This window comes from Procambarus clarkii, chromosome 67, assembly GCF_040958095.1.
Source record: "Procambarus clarkii isolate CNS0578487 chromosome 67, FALCON_Pclarkii_2.0, whole genome shotgun sequence".
NCBI lineage: Eukaryota > Metazoa > Arthropoda > Malacostraca > Decapoda > Cambaridae > Procambarus > Procambarus clarkii.
The window spans coordinates 22,144,296-22,163,598 of record NC_091216.1 but is presented as its reverse complement, the minus strand read 5'-3'; the positions used below and the strand labels follow the sequence as shown (position 1 = coordinate 22,163,598).

Below are 19,303 nucleotides of genomic sequence, written 5' to 3'. Positions count from 1 at the left end.
GTGGCATACCTCTGAACTTTTCCAGCTTCGTCTTGTGCTTGACAAGGTACGGGCTCCATGCTGGGGCCGCATACTCCAGGATTGGTCTTACATATAAGGTAAGCAAGGTTCTGAAGGCTTCCTTACACAGGTTTCTGAAAGCAGTTCTGATATTAGCCAGCCTCGCATACGCCGTTGATGTTATTCTTTTGATGTGGGCTTCAGGAGATAGGTTTGGTGTGATATTAACTCCTAGATCTTTCTCTCTCTCCGTTTCGTGAAGGACTTCATCTCCCATTCGGTATCCAGTGTCTGGCCTCCTATTTCCTCCGCCTAGTTTCTTTACCTTATATTTACTTGAGTTGATCTTTAGTAGCCATTTGTTGGACCATTCCTTCAGTTTGTCTAGGTCATCTTGTAGCCTCATACTATCTTCCTCTGTCTTGATCCTCCTCATAATTTATGTATCATCAGCAAACACTGAGAGGAACGAGTCAATTCCTTCTGGGAGATCATTTACGTATATCAGAAACAGTATAGGTCCAAGGACTGATCCCTGTGGTACTCCACTGGTGACGCCTCGCCACTCCGATACCTTACCCCTCACAGTGACTCGCTGTGTCCTGTTGGTTAGGTACTCCCTTATCCAGTGGAGTACCTTCCCTTTCACTCCTGCCTGCATCTCCAGCTTGTTCACTAGTCTCTTATGTGGTACTGTGTCAAAGGCTTTTTGGCAGTCCAGAAATATGCAGTGCCCAGCCTTCTCTCTTGCCTAATTTTGGTTGCCTGGTCATAGAATTCAATTAAACCTGTTAGACATGATTTGCCGTCTCTGAACCCATGCTGATGTTGTGTTACAAAGTTCTTTTGCTCCAGATGTTCCACTAGCTTTTTTCGCACAATCGTCTCCATCATCTTGCATGGAATGCAAGTTAGGGACACTGACCTGTAGTTCAGTGCCTCCTGTCTATCACCCTTCTTGTATATCGGAACTACATTAGCCGTCTTCCAAATTTTTGGCAGTTCACCTGATGCCAGTGATTTGTTGTACACCATGGAGAGTGGCAGGCACAGAGCTTCTGGTCCTTCCTTTAGAATCCATTGTAAGATTCCATTTGAGCCTATAGCCTTTGTGACATCCAAATCTAGCAGATGCTTCCTCACCTCCCCACTGGTAATCACAAACTCCTCCAGTGGTGTCTGGTTTGATATTACTTCCCTTATCTCTGGGACTTCTCTTTGCTCTGATGTGAAGACCTCCAGGAATTTCTTATCGAGTTCCTGGCACACTTCCTTGTCGTTTGTAGTGAATCTTTCTGCCCCTATCCTCAGTTTCATTACCTCTTCTTTCACTGTTGTTTTCCTCCTGATGTGGCTATGCAGCAGTTTGGGTTGAATCTTTGCCTTGTTCGCTATGTCATTTTCATATTGCCTCTCTACCTCTCTTCTCACCCTGACGTATTCATTCCTGACCCTCTGGTATCTTTATCTGCTCTCTAGTGTTCTGTTGTTTCTATAGTTTCTCCACGCCCGTTTACTTAGTTGCTTTGCTAGCTTATATCTCTCATTAAACCATGGGTTTCTCGTCTGCAATTCCTTTTTTCCTTTTGGACTGGGACGAAATTGTCTGCTGGGTAGACACAGGTGTGAGTAGACTTGGGGGGTGGGTGTTGACGGGGAAGTGTAGACGGGGGTGTGTAGACGGGGTGGGGGGTGTAGACGGGTGTGTGTGTAGACCGGGGGGGGGGGTATATGTGTAGATGGAGGTGTGTGTGTGTGTGTGTGTGTGTGTGTGTGTGTGTGTGTGTGTGTGTGTGTGTGTGTGTGTGTGTGTGTGTGTGTGTGTGTGTGTGTGTGTGTGCGTGCGTGCAGCAGTTGTCGTACAGGAGGAGGGAGGGGGCGCGGCCAGACTAGTGGAGCGGCTGCCACAGATAACACCACACCACCTCATCTCAACATGTCCGTCTACCACAAGCCCGACGCCACCAACCTGCAGGAGCTCCGGGACATCGCCAACAAGCTGCGTGTCCACTCCGTCAAGTGTACGGGAGCCAGCAACTCCGGGTAAGTCTTCACGAAACATTATTTTGAAGTTTGATCACGGTGACTGTTCGTACCGACGCTGCCGCCGGCCGGTTCTCCCGCACTGCTGCCACCTACGCCAATCTTAAACTTTTACTTTAAACACTTTATCTCAAGACTTATTGTAGTTACACTCCAAGTGTGTTACTTAGGGTAGTGGGAGTGTGGCATGTGTGTGTCAGGTGTGGGGTAGAGGGTTGTGGAGGAGTTCCCGGTACCAGCATGGTGGACGCGGCCGTCAAAGTGACCTTTTGCTCCTACACTTAATTAATGAGGTGAGGATGTCAGGTAAGGATGTCATCAGAGCCAGGACTGACGTGCTGACATCCGGCAAGTTTGACGGCCGCGCCTAGACTCCCGCTAACACATAAATGGTGACAAATAAACTAAAGAGTTGAGGCGACTAAGATGGCAATATTGATGAGATGAAGGAGGCCTCGCTATAGTGAATACAAGTCTCATTCAACCAAGACGGTTCCCAACGGATTCCAAAACCCAGCTCAACCCATAACTCGGTCTCTGCTTAACTCACCCTTAACCCGGTCTCTGTCTAACTCAACCCTTAACCCGGTCTCTGTCTAACGCAAGGACGGACAGTAATTGGAAACTGGAAACACAGACTTCAAAAACTGAGTCACAGGAGGAACTTGTTCAGTCTCACAGTTGTAAATGAGTGGAGCGGACCTGATGTTCAAGTTGTCGAAGCGAATTCGGTAGTAAATATGATAAGAAAAGCGAGGGAAATGAGTCACTACATTGAACTACTGATGGTCGAAAGGCGGGGCTTAAGAGCAGATGCTCGACCCTCCTAGCACAACTAGGTGAGCACATTCTCTTACAGATAGCGATAGTAATTTTGTAGGTGGGTGTAGGGGGAGTGTACTTACATATTTGTGCCTGCAGGATCGACCTTTAGCTCCTGGACCCCGCTTCTCCTACACCTTCGGTATGAGAGTATTTGATCACATATCTCATAGCCTATCCATGTCTGGCTTCCACCCATGCACTCTTGTCAATTCCATTTTTTGTTTTCATATCTCAGTCATGTTTTCTGTCTCTTTATTTTCAAACGTCGCTACGGTTCAATTGCTTCAGCCTTTCTTTGAAACCCCGTCTAACGTAGTTCTGGGACAAGCCTCGTTGCACACCTCTGCAACTTTTCCAGAATTCTGATGTGAATTTTTGAGGTGGAGATTTCTACGTTGGGGCTGAATATTATATAATTGGTCTCACGTAGGTGGTGTACTGTGTTTTGAAGGTCACCTTACTGAGGTGTCTGAAGTCTATTCAGTAAAAGTTAAGTATTTGTATGTGTCAGGTAAGACTTATTGATATATCTACTCTGTTTTTTTCTTGTTGTTTCAGCGAGGTTGTTCCCATGACAGTAGCAATACCACTTACAGCCACAGTGACTGCCCACTACTTCCCGGTGTAGTGGGGGGGGGGGGGTGTAGGTTCCATATCTACATATGTAGGTACCTACCTATATAGTGTATAGGTACTATATATGTAGGTACCATAGCCTCGTACCTCAGCCTAATATTTACGTTTTCCAAAGTCGATGCTTTTTCTTCCCCCACTTTCCCCACCCAACACGGGTCAGACACGCGCTGGCGGTAAGGCAAGTGCTTATTATTATTATTATTTTTTTTTGAGATATATACAAGAGTTGTTACATTCTTGTACAGATACTAGTACGCGTAGCGTTTCGGGCAGGTATAATATATACAGGCTTATATATAATATATATATATATATATAGTAATATATGTATAATAATATATAATATGACACAGTACAAACAATCAACATATTACGGGACATTCTGAGTGATAAATATATACATGCCTTCCTTTATACAACCTGATGAAGAGAGATGAGGGGTCACGATGCCGGGCGGCCCATACAACTCATTTTCCCCCGGAGTGTTACTTTATTGGGCAACGGCACTCACCCTGTGAGAGAACTCACCGCCATTGTAGCATGTACAACTACCAATAGGAACAAAACCCGCTGGGTTGTTCATCCTGTCACTTGTAGCCAGACACATCTAGGACTTATGGGTCTCAAGTGAATAGTCAAAACATTACATCTTATAACCCTCAAGTTTACGTTATTTTGCGGGTGTAAAGTGCTTAAAACGCTTAAAAACGCTTAAAATACAGTATTTATATTTGACAACAGAACTGTCCTAACTTAGTGTGGGGTTAATTATACTGCACATAGTTCTAATATCTCATTGATGGGCACAAATTAATTATACTGCACATAGTTCTAATATCTCATTGATGGGCACAATCTCTCGGGTAGTGGTCCAGGCTCTTGCCCTTCACTCTTGCTGCAAATTCTGCATCTTCGCTGATCATGGATACTTGTATCCAATTACAGTTTCCCTACTTCGGTCACCTTTTCGTCCATAATGATTGAAGTTGTCTGCTGCGACTGCATTGTTCCATTGTACAGATTCACTGACTTGCCCAGCTTCTATCCTCCTTTCCTCGGCTACCTTGTTGTGTGTGATGTTTGGTGGTGCTTCTGATTTGCAAAAGGGTCTTGGGAATGAAGTATTCAATCTGTTGACCAGACCACACACTAGAAAGTGAAGGGACGACGACGTTTCGGTCCGTCCTGGACCATTCTCAAGTCGATTGTGAGAATCGACTTGAGAATGCTCCAGGACGGACCGAAATGTCGTCGTCCCTTCACTTTCTAGTGTGTGGTCTGGTCAATATGTTTCAGCCACGTTATTATGACTCATCGTCTGCATGTATTTAATCTGGTCTCCTTCAGCACCTCAGCATCCAGCACATCTGCTCGTTTGTTTCCACATGAACGGAAATCCACAGGATCTTGACCTTCCTTCCCTGACACGAAAGCATTTTCACAGTTCTCATGATTTCAGCCACTAATCCCTATGTTTTCTGCCTTAGATTTTGCAGTGCCGCTCTTGAGTCGGTGCAGATCACTGCTTCCCTTGTGCTCCATTCTAGATATCTTAATGCCATAATGGCGCCTGACCTCTGGTTGCATTAAGGAGGCGTAGTTCTCAATCAGAGCTTTTCCCACTTGCAAGCTGATTTCCTGACATTTCACAGACCACTTAATCTTGATGCACAGTCCTCTGTTGTGTACACCTTAAACACCTTAACGGGTTAGTATTTCTATAGGTTAGCTATTTAAATTGTCAATACTTTCTATATTTATAATGGTTTCACGTGTTCACTTAATGTCGAACCTATGCACTTGTTTGTATTCCCAGGAAGTACTTCCTCTCAATACTATACTGTATTGTGGTCTTAAATTCTTTTCAAACAGTTTGAAGCATTCTCTCACACTTCCATTGAGTCAGCAACGTTTTGTACAACTTTTTTATTCAACCTGTAATAATTTGTTACGTTAGTGTTTCGGTCAGACCGCGTTTTCTATCATTGATTCAGTACATTATATACGTTTTCTGTCATTGTTCGTCAGTCTGTAGTGATGTTGACATAGGGGCGACGACGATGGTAGGATCGGATGCGCCCCGGCTACCCTTGATGAAATGTTCTCATTAGCTACATTTTCCCACTCTATCAGCACGGTGCTGTAACTCTCCCCTTATATATTATATATAACTTTCATTCAGTTTGTGTTTATCTGTAATTGATATACAAGTGTATTACTCATGGCTGTCACAGCATATTGAGGCGCTGATGGCGGTCTCTGAAGCCAGATACAGATATAATGAAATAATCAATGATGGAATTAGAGTCAGTCTCCTGTGGATTCCTTCCCATATTGGTCTCCGAATGCATGATAGAACTGATGAGTTGGCCAAGACTTTTGCTCGTAAAGAGGGAATTGATTACCATCTTGGACTGCCTTTGAGCAGTCTGAGGGCAGCAATATTCCGGGAACATCAACTAAATTTCGGAGACTTGAGGCAAAGAGAAATTCACACCAGTTGCTCCATCTATCATCATTCTATTATGCAGGAAGAACCGCACGTCTATGTGTCATCCAATAATGTTAGCAGACTTCTAGATGTTACCACATGCTAGGCTTAGGCTCGGCTACAAGTACCTCTGGGAATTTGTAACATCTGCTGATGTAGATTTGACTAAATGTAAACTCTGTCAGCAGAACTATTCGCATACTTTGCGTCATTATATAATGGAATGTGAAAAATCGCGGAATTTAGAGATAACACCATCAATAGTGTCCAAGAAATGTGTAAGTACTTCATTCATAATGATGTGCTGCCAGGAATCTTAGCGAAGTATCCAAAATGTGCTTACTGTAGGTAATGCATGCACATGACTGTAAAGCTGCCGCCCAGTTGGGTGGGTGTGGCAGCAAGACTAGTAACTGTGTGACTCACCATAGATGTAAAGTGCCTTGTATAGTGACTGTTGTGAGCCTCTTGCTGAATCACTTGTGACACAAAAGATTATTGATGTGTGTATTTGTATGGGTGATTAAATATGTATGTGTATGTATATATGTATACGTATGTATATATGTACATGTATGAGTATGTGTACATGTATATATAGCACTAATAATTTTGTAATTAGCGTCAAAAGATTGTTATTTGCTTAGCTAAACGAACTAGAGGGTTCAGTTCCTGAACCGATTATGTGCCTCTGTAATCCTTTACACCACCGCCCACGGGATGGGTATGGGGTAAACTATATATTATCTATAACTTCCATTCAGTTTGTCTTAATCTGTAATTGATATATAAGTGTATTACTCATGGCTGTCACAGCATATTGAGGCGCTGATGGCGGTTAACCGAGGCGAACACAGTCGACCTTCACAGTGGCCGCCTCCACTAGGTGGTTTCCCTGCCTCCAGCCTCTCCCTCTCCCCCCGCTGGCTCTTGTAATGTGTCTGGCATTGTGGTCACTCACCACAGCGCTTCTTCTCTCACCTCGACCCCATTTTTATCTTGAATGAAAAGTTAATTTACTCCTTTTCCCTTATATTCGTTTGTTTATTATGGTCTTCCGAGGCCAAAATAGCTATAGTTTCTGGCCGAAACGTTTTGCGTAATAGTGGCTTTAGGCTTTGTATGTACTAGCTCTATCTATAAATCCATCAATGTTTGTATCTCACCTTGTATGTATGTACTTTACCTGAATAAACATTTTGATTTTGATTAGTTTGGAAAGCACCATTTTTGCCAGATCCGACCCGACCCTTGTTAAAGGGTCACACTTGTAACCAATGTGTTCACCAGACGCCAATAGGGAGACCGCCCTTTGGTACAGGCATTAACACCCTCGCTTCACTAACGAGGCGACCTAGGTTTGAATCCCAAACAGGATGAGGCAGCATTTCTTAACTACACTGAAGACCGTTTGCGCCCAGGAGTGGTTTGGGGGCCCCTGGGAAGGAAGGAATTATCAAGGGAAAGCGCCAAGCCATTACGACTATATAGCACTGGGAAGGGGTCAGGATAAGGCATTGGGATGGAACGGGAGGGAAGGAATGGTGCCAATCACTTGGACGGTCGGGGATTGAACGCCGACCTGCATGAAGCGAGACCGTTGTGGGAAAAACCTGCTGGGATTGATATAAGAGGAGACTACCAGGGACTTGTACTGAACTAAATTAAAAAATTACTGTCTGCAAATTAATTCAATTAAAATCTCTAGCTAGGGTTGTAAATCCTAAATCCTCTTTTCCTAATGACAAACTGTGGGCTGTAAGGGACAGGTGGGGTGAATGACTTAGTTGATAGAAGTTCCAATCCACCTGTAGACAGGGATCTCACATCAGCTTGTATTTTATACAAGGATAAGATTTGATAAATTCAGTTATCAGACTGAACACTGGCTCTGTTTAAATCAGGGATTTAAACATACATAGTCTAACCTAGCACCATAACTTAACAGCCAATAGATTCTTATACTATAAACAACAAATTAAATTGTAAAAGTATAAATAAATGACCTTAAATGTAGTCTAAATACTTAACTAAGTACTAGATATTATATTCAATTAAATGAACTTATATGATAACTTAAAAATAACTAAGCAAGCAATTGATAACTTAATTTATATATTCAAATATATATGCAGACATATTCAATTTATATGATACAGTTAGCTTGGCTGAATCTTTTCCAACAATATGGACACTTATGAGGTTTTTACTTATTGAGGCTGAATTCTTTTCTAACAGAATGGACACTCATGAGGTTCAGTGCTTGGATAAGATTCACAGCTACACTACAATTTTAATAAACGTACCGTGAATGAGGCTTTGCCTCGCTTTTTAACCAACAGACAGATTTATAGGATATTAAAGCTACACAAGCATACAATTGGCCAATCATATACCAAATAATCCTTCAATATACTTCTCTGCCAGTCGGGGTGCCTGTCTGACAAGTTTGCCAGACTGATTAACTCTCTTGTTGAGTTTAGGCACGATATTTTGCTACAGCGTTGCTGTATGATGATCTGGTAGCGTTGCTACGTGATTATCCTGCAGTTGCAGAAGAATGATTCGAGATAAAAGTTTATGAATGAAGGTGGAGGAAACCGTGTCACTGATCTCCACTATACACTATTATTTTATAATTGTTCTAGGATTTTCCTTGTAGATATTGTCCAGGTACTCCCCCAGTTCTAGAGAGTATTCACTGGCGATAAAAATGTTAGATAAGGTGTCCTTGAGCTGGTAATGTTCGCTAAGGATCAGTCACTTGTTCACTCATTTGTAAACAAACGCGGAGTCCCGCGAGGCATCGTCGTGGGCGCTTCACTCCCCCCATCGCCCTGCCATGCTCTCTGAGCACGGTAGCCTTCTATGAATATTGATTGATTATTTTTACAGTCTAGACTTATGATTAAGATAAGATGTGATTATAATATAATTAGATATAAGATTTAAAGATTATAAGTAGTATTTGAAAGTACCACTGAATCTTATTAAGGATTCGATTTTTAATCCTACCGGATGTTGAATCAATGTTCCAATAGTTTTTTAATTAAGAAGTCCTTCTAGAAGCTTCTGGATCCTTGAAAGATCATGTACAAAGTCACGTAGGCATCAAAAGGGCCCCGGTTGCGTACGTGTTCATGGTGCCATTGTCATCCAGGATCAAGCTATAAAATGAATCTTTAATGATTCAAATATGATTATGATACAATTTAGATATGATTTTGATATGATTTAGATATGATATAGAAATTATACATTTCTTAGATGATTATTAGATATGGTGGGTAAAAATTTCCCACAACCGTCGCTCTACCGTACACGGCCCCCAGGATATAATACGGGTTGTGTTCTGAGGTAAACATGAAGTTCAGTAACCTATGAACACAGTCACAAGGGCCGTGACGAGGGTTCGAACCTAAGTCCGAGAGCATCCCAGACGCTGCCTTAATCGACTGCGCTACGACATGGTAAAAGAGTGTAATGAAATAAGGGCGAAGAGGTAGAACGACCTATTGACAGAGCTCGAGTGCATGGGGGGAATTGTGTAAAATCCTGGTTTGTCTCTCAGAGGCTGCAGGATCCAAGAAAGTTCAGTAGAGCTTCTGGTTGCAATTCTTTTTACCTTGTAACTGCAGTCGATTAAGGCAGCGTCTGGGATGCTCTCGGACGTAGGTTCGAACCCTCGTCACGGCCCTTGTGGATTTGTTCATTTGACGCATCACGCTATTGTGATTTCTGTGTGTAATTCAGTAACCTAACCTGGCTACAGGTCTAAATCCCCAAATATAAATAGTACTAAGCAAGTTGAGCGAGAGTCACTATAGACTTGCCGTATTATGCCTGGCTATTGTAAACAAGAATAAGGACAGCTACTAGTATATACCACTAATATTTAAAAGCATATTTTAGAATCTAGCAAACTAGATTTTGAGATGAGTCAATGTAACTTAATGGTTGATTGATTGATTAAAATTAAGCCAACCAGGAGGTGGCACGGGCATGAATAGCCCGTAAAAACTTAACTTTGTTAAACAATGGCAAAACATAAACCCGAACGAAACACATTTTCATGTCCTCTTGCATCCTTGATATTCTGGAGTATCGTCCCCTGACCCCAGGTTGTTTATCATGGAGGAAATGGCCTGAGCGGTATATAGGGGTTATGTTCTCACACTGGAGCAGGTGTCACGTGTGTGTTTACTAGTTGTGTTTACTAGTTGTGTTTTTGCGGGGGTTGAGCTTTGCTCTTTCGGCCCGCCTCTCAACTGTCAATCAACTGTTTACTAACTACTTTTTTTTTCTCCACACCACACACACACACACCCCAGGAAGCAGCCCGTGACAGCTGACTAACTCCCAGGTACCTATTTACTGCTAGGTAACAGGGGCACTTAGGGTGAAAGAAACTTTGCCCATTTGTTTCTGCCTCGTGCGGGAATCGAACCCGCGCCACAGAATTACGAGTCCTGCGCGCTATCCACCAGGCTACGAGGCCCCCCTGTGTGTGTGTGTGTGTGTGTGTGTGTGTGCGTGCGTGCGTGCGCGCGTGCGTGCGTGCGTGCGTGCGTGTGTGTGTGTGTGTGTGTGTGTGTATTCGCCTAGTTGTGTTTGCGGGGGTTGAGCTTTGCTCTTTCTGCCCGCCTCTCAACTGTCAATTAACTGTTTACTAACTACTTTTTTTCACACCACACACACACACCCCAGGAAGCAGCCCGTGACAGCTGACTAACTCCCAGGTACCTATTTACTGCTAGGTAACAAGGGCATAGGGTGAAAGAAACTTTACCTATTTGTTTCTGCCTGGTGTGTGTATGTGAGTGTGTGTGTGAATATAGCTTCAAGTTATAAGTACTGTATATAGAATCGTAGACTGAAAGGTCTGTATTCCTGACTTTAGAAAGGTGTGTATGGGTCGACTGAGCGGGATGTGAGATTTCCGGTGCTAGAGTTTCCCGCTATATCTCCTGGGTAAGTCCCAGAAGCTGTCCAAAAGTTACTGTTTCAGAGATAGTGTTCACGTGAGCTGGGCGGGACCTGCTGTTGCTGGGACTATTCCTGTCACTTGTTTCATTCTTATTTACCAAGAGTAATGTCCAAATGCACCTGACGAGTAGAAACAATTTATTTAACCCCTATAAGCTACGATTTTACCAACTTACGAGGATCTAGGGGCGCCTGACAGCTGGGTGGACAGCGCTTCGGATTCGTAGTCCTGAGGATCCGGGATCGATCCCCGGTGGAGGCGGAGACAAATGGGCAAAATGCTTCTTGCCCTCATGCCCCTGTTACCTAGCAGTAAATAGGTACCTGGGAGTTAGACAGCTGCTACGGGCTGCTTCCTGGGGGAGGAGTTCACCGTCACCTTAACAGTTATTGTAAAGTCTAGTGCAACGAAAATATATTAAGATATTCAATACTTATATTATCATAGCAATCCTCTTAACGATGCGCTAACATTTTAAAATTTATGGCAAGCTAAGATGTAGCTTGCTAAGATGTATCTAGCTAAGATGTATCTATAGTCTAACCTAGTCGTGTATGTAAGTAAGTGAACATGTGGGTCTGTGAGCCGCTTCAAGCAACAGCCATTTAGATCACCACGTGTAAGTGTAATTATAAAAAAGAAGTCATTAATGATAATGACACCAAGTGTAAAGTATGTGGTATGTTAAGGTCTCACACCCTCACCCATTATGTTCTCGATTGTCCGTTGATTAATGTGTATAGAAACACTGAGATAAGGACTGTTCCTGAACAAAAAGCCTGATTGTGTCGCAACGGAATGATTGATGATATTCTGGAGAGAGATAAGAATTTTGCACCAAGACTGTAACTCTGTTTAATTGTCTGAATATTGCAAACTGTCTATGTACCTATTCATAAAAGTTGTTATTTTAGGTTCAGCTACTAGGAACAAAAGTTCCTAGTAGGTGTAGTTCCTAGTTCCTAGATACTAGGAACAAAAGTTCCTAGTAGGTGTAGTTCCTAGATACTAGGAACAAAAGTTCCTAGTAGGTGTAGTTCCTAGATACTAGGAACAAAAGTTCCTAGTAGGTGTAGTTCCTAGATACTAGGAACAAAAGTTCCTAGTATCACGGGCTACGATGAGCCTGGTAGTAGACTAGTCATACAAGTACTTATGTGTACTGTACGTCTGGTAAGGTACTACATGTGTCAAGGAAGGAATGTATATTTCCGGGCGCCAGTCCTTAACTGTAGGCTGTGTTCACCCAGCAGTGAATGGGTACCTGGTTGTTATAAATGAGTTGGCGGGTCGTATTCCAGGGAAAATTTAAATGAAGGACCTGCCCGAAACGCTGTGTGTGCTAGCGGCTTTACAAGAATGTAAGAACTCTTATATATATATATATATATATATATATATATATAGTATATGTTAATCACTCAGAATATTCAGTAATATGTTGATTGTGATGCATGTATATATATATATATATATATATATATATATATATATATATATATATATATATATATATATATATATATATCTTTGTATTTATACCTCAACTTATTTCAATGAAGCAATGTGGGATTTACCACGAGAGCAGACTGGTTAAAGGCTGGGATTTGGGAATAAATTGACCGCTTGGACCCGACTATAGATAAATTACAGAACTACAGATAATTCAAAATGTTTTTGACGGAAATGGAAAACCTAATTTAACTAAATCCAGCACCGAAATCAATGACTCGCCTGTGATAGGCTGAGGAAGGTTTTAATAGAGTAGCATTATCAACTTTAGCTTAGCACTATCTACTCGCATGTATCAAAACCACTCTTAACACGCTAGGCCTAACACTTAAAAAAAAAATCAAGTGAATAGGCGTTTAAATCTGGTCAGTAATGTTGCCTAACGCTCCAAAATAAATGGTCTCAGCCTTTCATTGGCAAAACATATCTAGTAAAATTTTTATAGATAAGCTTGTAGTAGATCTGAGTAAGTTTGAACATATATGAGCTATAAATATATATTAGCGAAGCAACTTAGTATTAAATAACGTTGTGTAATATAAGTGGTGGAGATGACTGAAAGCCGGCGTGGGGCAGCCTGGCCGGAGGGGCTGGTGGCCAGTAGCCGCAGTGACCGTGGCAGCCTGTCTCCCACCACCACTCTCACACACTTATCTTCAAGCTAAATAAATGAATTTCCATCTTGCTTTTGCTTCTTACTCTTCCAAATTATTATATTTTTTATAAGATTCTACTATGAATAAAAAACAAAAGGGAAAAATGTATTGTCATTTGATTTCTCACACACCGGTGGCAGCCGAGCGGACAGCATGCTGGACACGTGATCCTGTGGTCCCGGGTTCAATCCCGGCAAGAAACGATGGGCAGAGTTTCTTTCACCCTACGCCCCTGTTACCTAGCAGTAAATAGGTACCTGGGAGTTAGTCAGCTGTCACGGGCTGCTTCCTTGGGTGTGTGTGCGTGTGTGTGTGGTATGGAGAAAAAAATAGTAGTAGTAGAAACAGTTGATTGACAGTTGAGAGGCGGGCCGAAAGAGCAGAGCTCAACCCCCGCAAAAACACAACTAGGTGAATACACACACTCACATGTAGATATGACGAAGCTCTAGAAGCTTAGGAATCTGTACGCCAGTAGATTGATGGTTGAGAGCCTCACGGCCGAGGCGGAAACAAATGGGTAGAATTTCTTTATATCTTAAGGTTTACCTTGCAATAAAAAATGTACCTGGGAGTCTGGGAGTTAGACAGCTGCTACGGGCTGCTTCCTGTGTGTGTGTGTGTGTGTGTGTGTATTCACCTAGTTGTGCTTGCGGGGGTTGAGCTCTGCTCTTTCATCCTGCCTCTCAATCATCTGTCAATCAATCAATTGTCAATCATCTGCTACGACTATTTTTTTTATCCCCCCCCCCCACACACACACACCAGGAAGCAGCCCGTGACAGCTGACTAACTCCCAGGTACCTATTTACTGCTAGGTAACAGGGGCATCAGGGTGAAAGAAACTGCTCGTTGTTTCTCGCCGGCGGCGGGAATCGAACCCGCGACCACTGGATCACGCGTCCAGTGTGCCGTCCAGTCAGCCACTGGCTACCTTTGTGTGTATGTGTGTGTTAGAGGAGATGTGTAGGTCCCCACCACTACTATATATAAACACACAGAGCATTATTGTTTTGTACCACTTACGGGCTATTCATGCCCGTGCCACCCCTTGGGTGGCTTAATCTTTATCAATCATTATTGTTTCCATTCACCTGGGCTCTTGGAGACTCGAACCACGGACCCCAAGCGTGTAAAGATTGATTGATTGATGAAGATTGAAGTAAGTGGTGGCCCTTTTGAGCCATCTGTGGAGATCTGTGGAGGTGCGACTGCACCCTGCGTGACGGGAGATGTCTCCCGTGAGACAAACGTGTAAAGCCGCGTGGGGCCATTTTATAGGATTATTGCTCTTACGTAGTTTAAAAAAATAGGTCAACCAGTAAAAGTGGCCTTGATATTTTTATCTGGTCTGTGCCAGAAATAAATATAATAAATAAACAAGGCTTCCTTGTAAATCTCCAAACTAATCTTGAAAATTAAAAATTAAAATTTAAAATTTTAAGTGAAGTTTACATTTGAAGTTTACATATTGGTTATATAATCCTTGCTCAGCCAAGAGTGACAATTTTTGTCAACTAGTCTAAGCCTTCGCCTCTATACGGAAAACTGACAAAAATAATGCAATATTAAAGATCTTTCTTATTTGCATATACTTTATATATCGTGTACCCTTTAATTGAAATATAGCATATATTTTTTATACCTCTTTTGTTTTCTAAAAAAATAATGCACAAAATTTGAATTTAGCTGCAAATTTATTTATTTTTGTTTGATAGAGTTATATATAGAGTGCGTCGAGTGTGTGGAAGAAAGTCATGTTGTCGCGGAGAAAACCTTCGTCTAGTATAACAGGAGAAACTGATCTTGTGGAGGGTGAAATTCCTCTCAAGTGAAGTGAAGCCTTCATGGCCGCCCAGTATTGCCTGCTCCACAAATGAGAGTATGACTCACAATACACTTAATGATCATTGTTGATGGTGTGTATGTGCCGTGAGGGAGGTTATAAGTAAGGGTGAGCGTGTGAGTGTGTGTTAGTGTGACTTGGGTCCCCGTGGAGTGCGTGCGTGACTGCCGCTTGGCTGCCTTCAGTTTTATATCGATACATTCCAATACCACCCGCCACCCACCCGACCTCTGACTCATCTCGTGTATTTTCCAGTCTAATAATTTCTCCGGTGATCTTACGTGCTGCCGATGTTTAATAGGACGATAAATGTGCTTGAAGTATGTGAGGATGAATAATTATTAACGATATTCACATTCCTGTTAACATAAAACTGATCGATTCGTAATGATTTTCTAATGTTTATAGTACAAATCTGAATGTAAAAAATCCTATTTTGTGAACTATGAAGCTTTACCTAAATAACTGCCATAGGCATCAGCCTGGTGAGGCAGGACTGATTGATGGCTTATCGGCTCTGTAAGATTACCATCATCTGAAGTGTAATGACTGGCTGGGCCTGCGTACTAAGGCCGGAGGAACGACTCTCTTAAGATTCAACAGGTGGTGGGTGATTCTCCATCATCCATGTTATATCCTAAGATTCAACAGGTGGTGGGTGATTCTCCATCATCGATGTTATATCCCAAGATTCAACAGGTGGTGGGTGATTCTCCATCATCCATGTTATATCCTAAGATTCAACAGGTGGTGGGTGATCCTCCATCATCCGTGTTATATCCTAAGATTCAACAGGTGGTGGGTGATTCTCCATCATCCATGTTATATCCCAAGATTCAACAGGTGGTGGGTGATTCTCCATCATCCATGTTATATCCTAAGATTCAACAGGTGGTGGGTGATTCTCCATCATCCATGTTATATCCTAAGATTCAACAGGTGGTGGGTGATCCTCCATGTTACTGACTGAACACTGACGGCCACTTCTGAAAAAGTTATCACTAAAATTATAAAGCAAATGACTGAACATTAGTGAAAACTGTTCTAACAGAGCAGTGATCTGGGGCAGTGTTCCTTCCTGGTGCTGGAGCTGGTCAGTGTGTTTATGTATGTTGATCTGGGAGCTGTCGTCTTCACACCAGGGGGGGGGGGTGTTCTATACATTCCAACACACCAGAGGATGTTTATATAAACACACCAGGGAGTGTTGTAAACACCCCTTACATCAGGTGTGTTATATAATCACCCCTCACATTAGGGGGTGCGTTACACCAATGGTGTGTTATACAATCACCCTCACACTAGGGGGTGCTTTACACATTTACACCAGTGGTGTGTTATACATATTTCCTTAGACCAGGGTTGTTAAGTAATATGCACAGTCCCCTTACACCAGGGTGCTACTCACAACAGGGATATTATACGCATATAATATTCACTCTCATTCACATGGAACATTCCCTCTTACATCAGGAAATGTTTTATTCACAAACACCTCGCATCAGTGGATGTTCTACTCACAAACACCTCGCATCAGTGGATGTTCTACTCACAAACACCTCGCATCAGTGGATGTTCTACTCACAAACACCTCGCATCAGTGGATGTTCTACTCACAAACACCTCGCATCAGTGGATGTTCTACCCAATCCATCACATCTGGAGATGTTCTACTCACAATCCCACACGTTAAGGACGTTCAACCCAACTCTCCAAGTTTGATCAGGGGATGTTGTTTTTATGTTATGTTAATAGTATTGTGAGGCTAGTGAGTGAGCAACTGCACGAATTCCATTTATGAAATATCCACACGTTGTAAAGCCTACATGGAACCTAGTGTTCTCTAAGACCTTCACCCACACCAGAGTTACAGCTACACATACTTTAAACACGAAGTAATAGCACATTGACTTTGTAACCGGTTGTACGCCCTCTCAGTGAATACCGTATTCAAGCAAGGGAACTTGACGTACAGACATTTTATAAATAGACTGTTCTGAAGAGAGGCATCATGTGATAGGATACCAAGTGAACGTGGAGGGGGGGGGGGGTACCGACGCCCCACAGGACAGTTGAGTATGGTGTTAGGATACTCTTCTGACCAAAGGATACTAGACAGACTAAGGTCCCAGGGACCCTTCCCTCCCCCTTTGATTCGTCTTTTGCTGTGTTGTTGAGTCAAGTTTTGTATAGTTAGCCTAAATGCTAAATTAATTTCCGATTTATTTGGCGGTAATTGACCGTCGTTGTCACGATGTTAGACAACTTATTAGTGAAGCTGGACATTGTGTGATGTAATTACTGCCGATACACTTGTCGTTCCTCTACAGAACCGCACTACTTTGCCTAGTACACGAGGCCTCATTTGCCTATAGCAGGCTGAGGGATTTTCTTTAGTATTTTCAAATATTTATGTTAAAATTAGTTTATTCCAATTAATATTATTATATTATATTAAGGATATGAATTACTGAGTTAGGTTAGGTTAGGTTTAATTAAATTTCCATGTTTTAATTGAAATTAAAAAAAATCATATGTAATGTAATGGAAAGCTTTATATTCCTTAAGGGGAAAAACTGTGAAAAACCTACAGCAGGAAAATTCGGCTTGTTAGGCAACTTGGCCTATTAGGTACAACACAACGACATCTGGCCTATCAGTATTGGCTAAGGGCTAAATGACCTCCAGACAAGGTTCGGTATCTCTCATAGATGCGTTTATGATATTAAATAAGTATAACAAAAGCCTTATCACCTTAAGATATTTGAGGAGACATGTATCTTCCGAGTTACCAGGCAGAACACACCATGGGGAATTAAAATTAGTATGTCACATATACACTTATTAATAAGCAGGATATTGACTATAAGCAAGTACGAGAACGGGTTGGTGCCAGAGTAACATACATGTACAAGAGCCCACCGTCAAGGGTACGTCAGCCATGCGTCTCAAAAAAACACTTTAAAAACCTCATTAGACAGACTGTTGGGACTCTCCCCAGCCGGCTTCCGGCTCCTGTCTCAGACGCCACAGTGGCCTTCAGGTATAATAGCTCTCCAGTTGATAGGTATTAAACAACTGCAAGTGCAGTTGTTTAATTGTTTTGTTTCTCGTTCCCGGTATGTTATTTGTATCGAGTTTAGTATTTTTAAACAAATCGATATCTCTTAGTATCTTTAAAAAGAGTAGAGTTGTTTTGTCTGCTCATACGAGCAGTTATCACTAGTAGCAGCTGTACTTGGAAATCTAACGATCGAAACCTCTATAGTTATTATTGATTTTTCAGATCTTTTTATCTTTATAATGTTTTAATGTGATACAAAAATTCGTGGCAACGAGTGTGGTTAAACGCCAAGTGAACATTCCGCCAAACAAGAGTGGAAACTGGACGCTGATTGGTCCGTGCACCTCGCCGGTTGCCGGATACTTCGTATTTAAACCAATTTGGCTGGCGCGGAGCGTCAGTGTCACGGAGACCTGTATGGGGTGTACACTCTCCGGCCTTGCCCTAGACAGCAGACGCAGCAGCAGCACCGTAACCACCATGTCTGAAGTGAAGAGTCAGGACCTGGAGGACATCGCCAACAAGCTGAGGGTCCTCTCCATCAAGGCGACGCAGGCCTCCAACTCCGGGTAGGTCGATACCGGCGGCCGCCGCCTGACCTTCAGGAGTCCTGGGTGGAGCCGGGTCACTGCTCGAGGGTAACCGAAGGTCACAGTATTGATTGGTCCACCACCCCGGCTCCCATTAATGTGTCCTCCAGCCCCCATTAATGTGTCTAACAACCGTGGAGGGTCCTTCACCCTCCATGTATCACTTGTCGCCAGGATACCTTATGTAACTACTGTTGAGAGGAGAATGGTGTTAGGATACGTGGTGTATGACCTGTGTCATCCTTGGGGGACTTGGCCGCCATAGATCAATAGAGCCCAGTGATGGTGCTGGTCTTCACTTCCCCTGGACCCTGTTAGACTAGCCATGGTGTACCAGTACACCGGTTATGACATTATTTCAGCTTAGTGGCTGGAAGGTTGGTTGGGGGAGGATGCTGCCTAGGTTTTTTTTTTTGGGGGGGGGGGGGGGGGTTAGATTATTGAGGTTAGTAAAAATTACTCGATCCTCCAAGTGTAATGTGGCAACGGTGACTCGTGGATGGAAGAATTACCTGGCAGTAAAATTTTTCCTTGAATCCCAATGGGGGGGGGGGGGGGGAGGGGATTCATTGGTTTTTCTGAGGGAGGATGAAGTGTGGCATTTATATTTTACACTATTTTCTATATAACTAATAATTGTGACCACTAAACTT

General features: G+C 42.7%; 1 protein-coding gene across 2 annotated transcripts in view; it reads left to right on the top strand.

Annotated features, from left to right (window-relative positions):
* Positions 1-1,862: 1,862 nt before the first annotated feature.
* Positions 1,863-19,303, top strand: part of LOC123767713 (transketolase-like protein 2) — a 34,192-nt gene continuing 16,751 nt past the window's right edge. The window contains exon 1 of one of the 2 annotated variants that reach the window (XM_045757651.2): positions 1,863-2,043. In XM_045757651.2, coding sequence (XP_045613607.1) covers positions 1,937-2,043 — 107 coding nt within the window. In that variant the 5' untranslated portion in view covers positions 1,863-1,936. Of the gene's footprint in view, positions 2,044-18,439; positions 18,630-19,303 lie in introns of those variants that run through there. The other variant, XM_045757650.2, reaches the window with a different exon arrangement.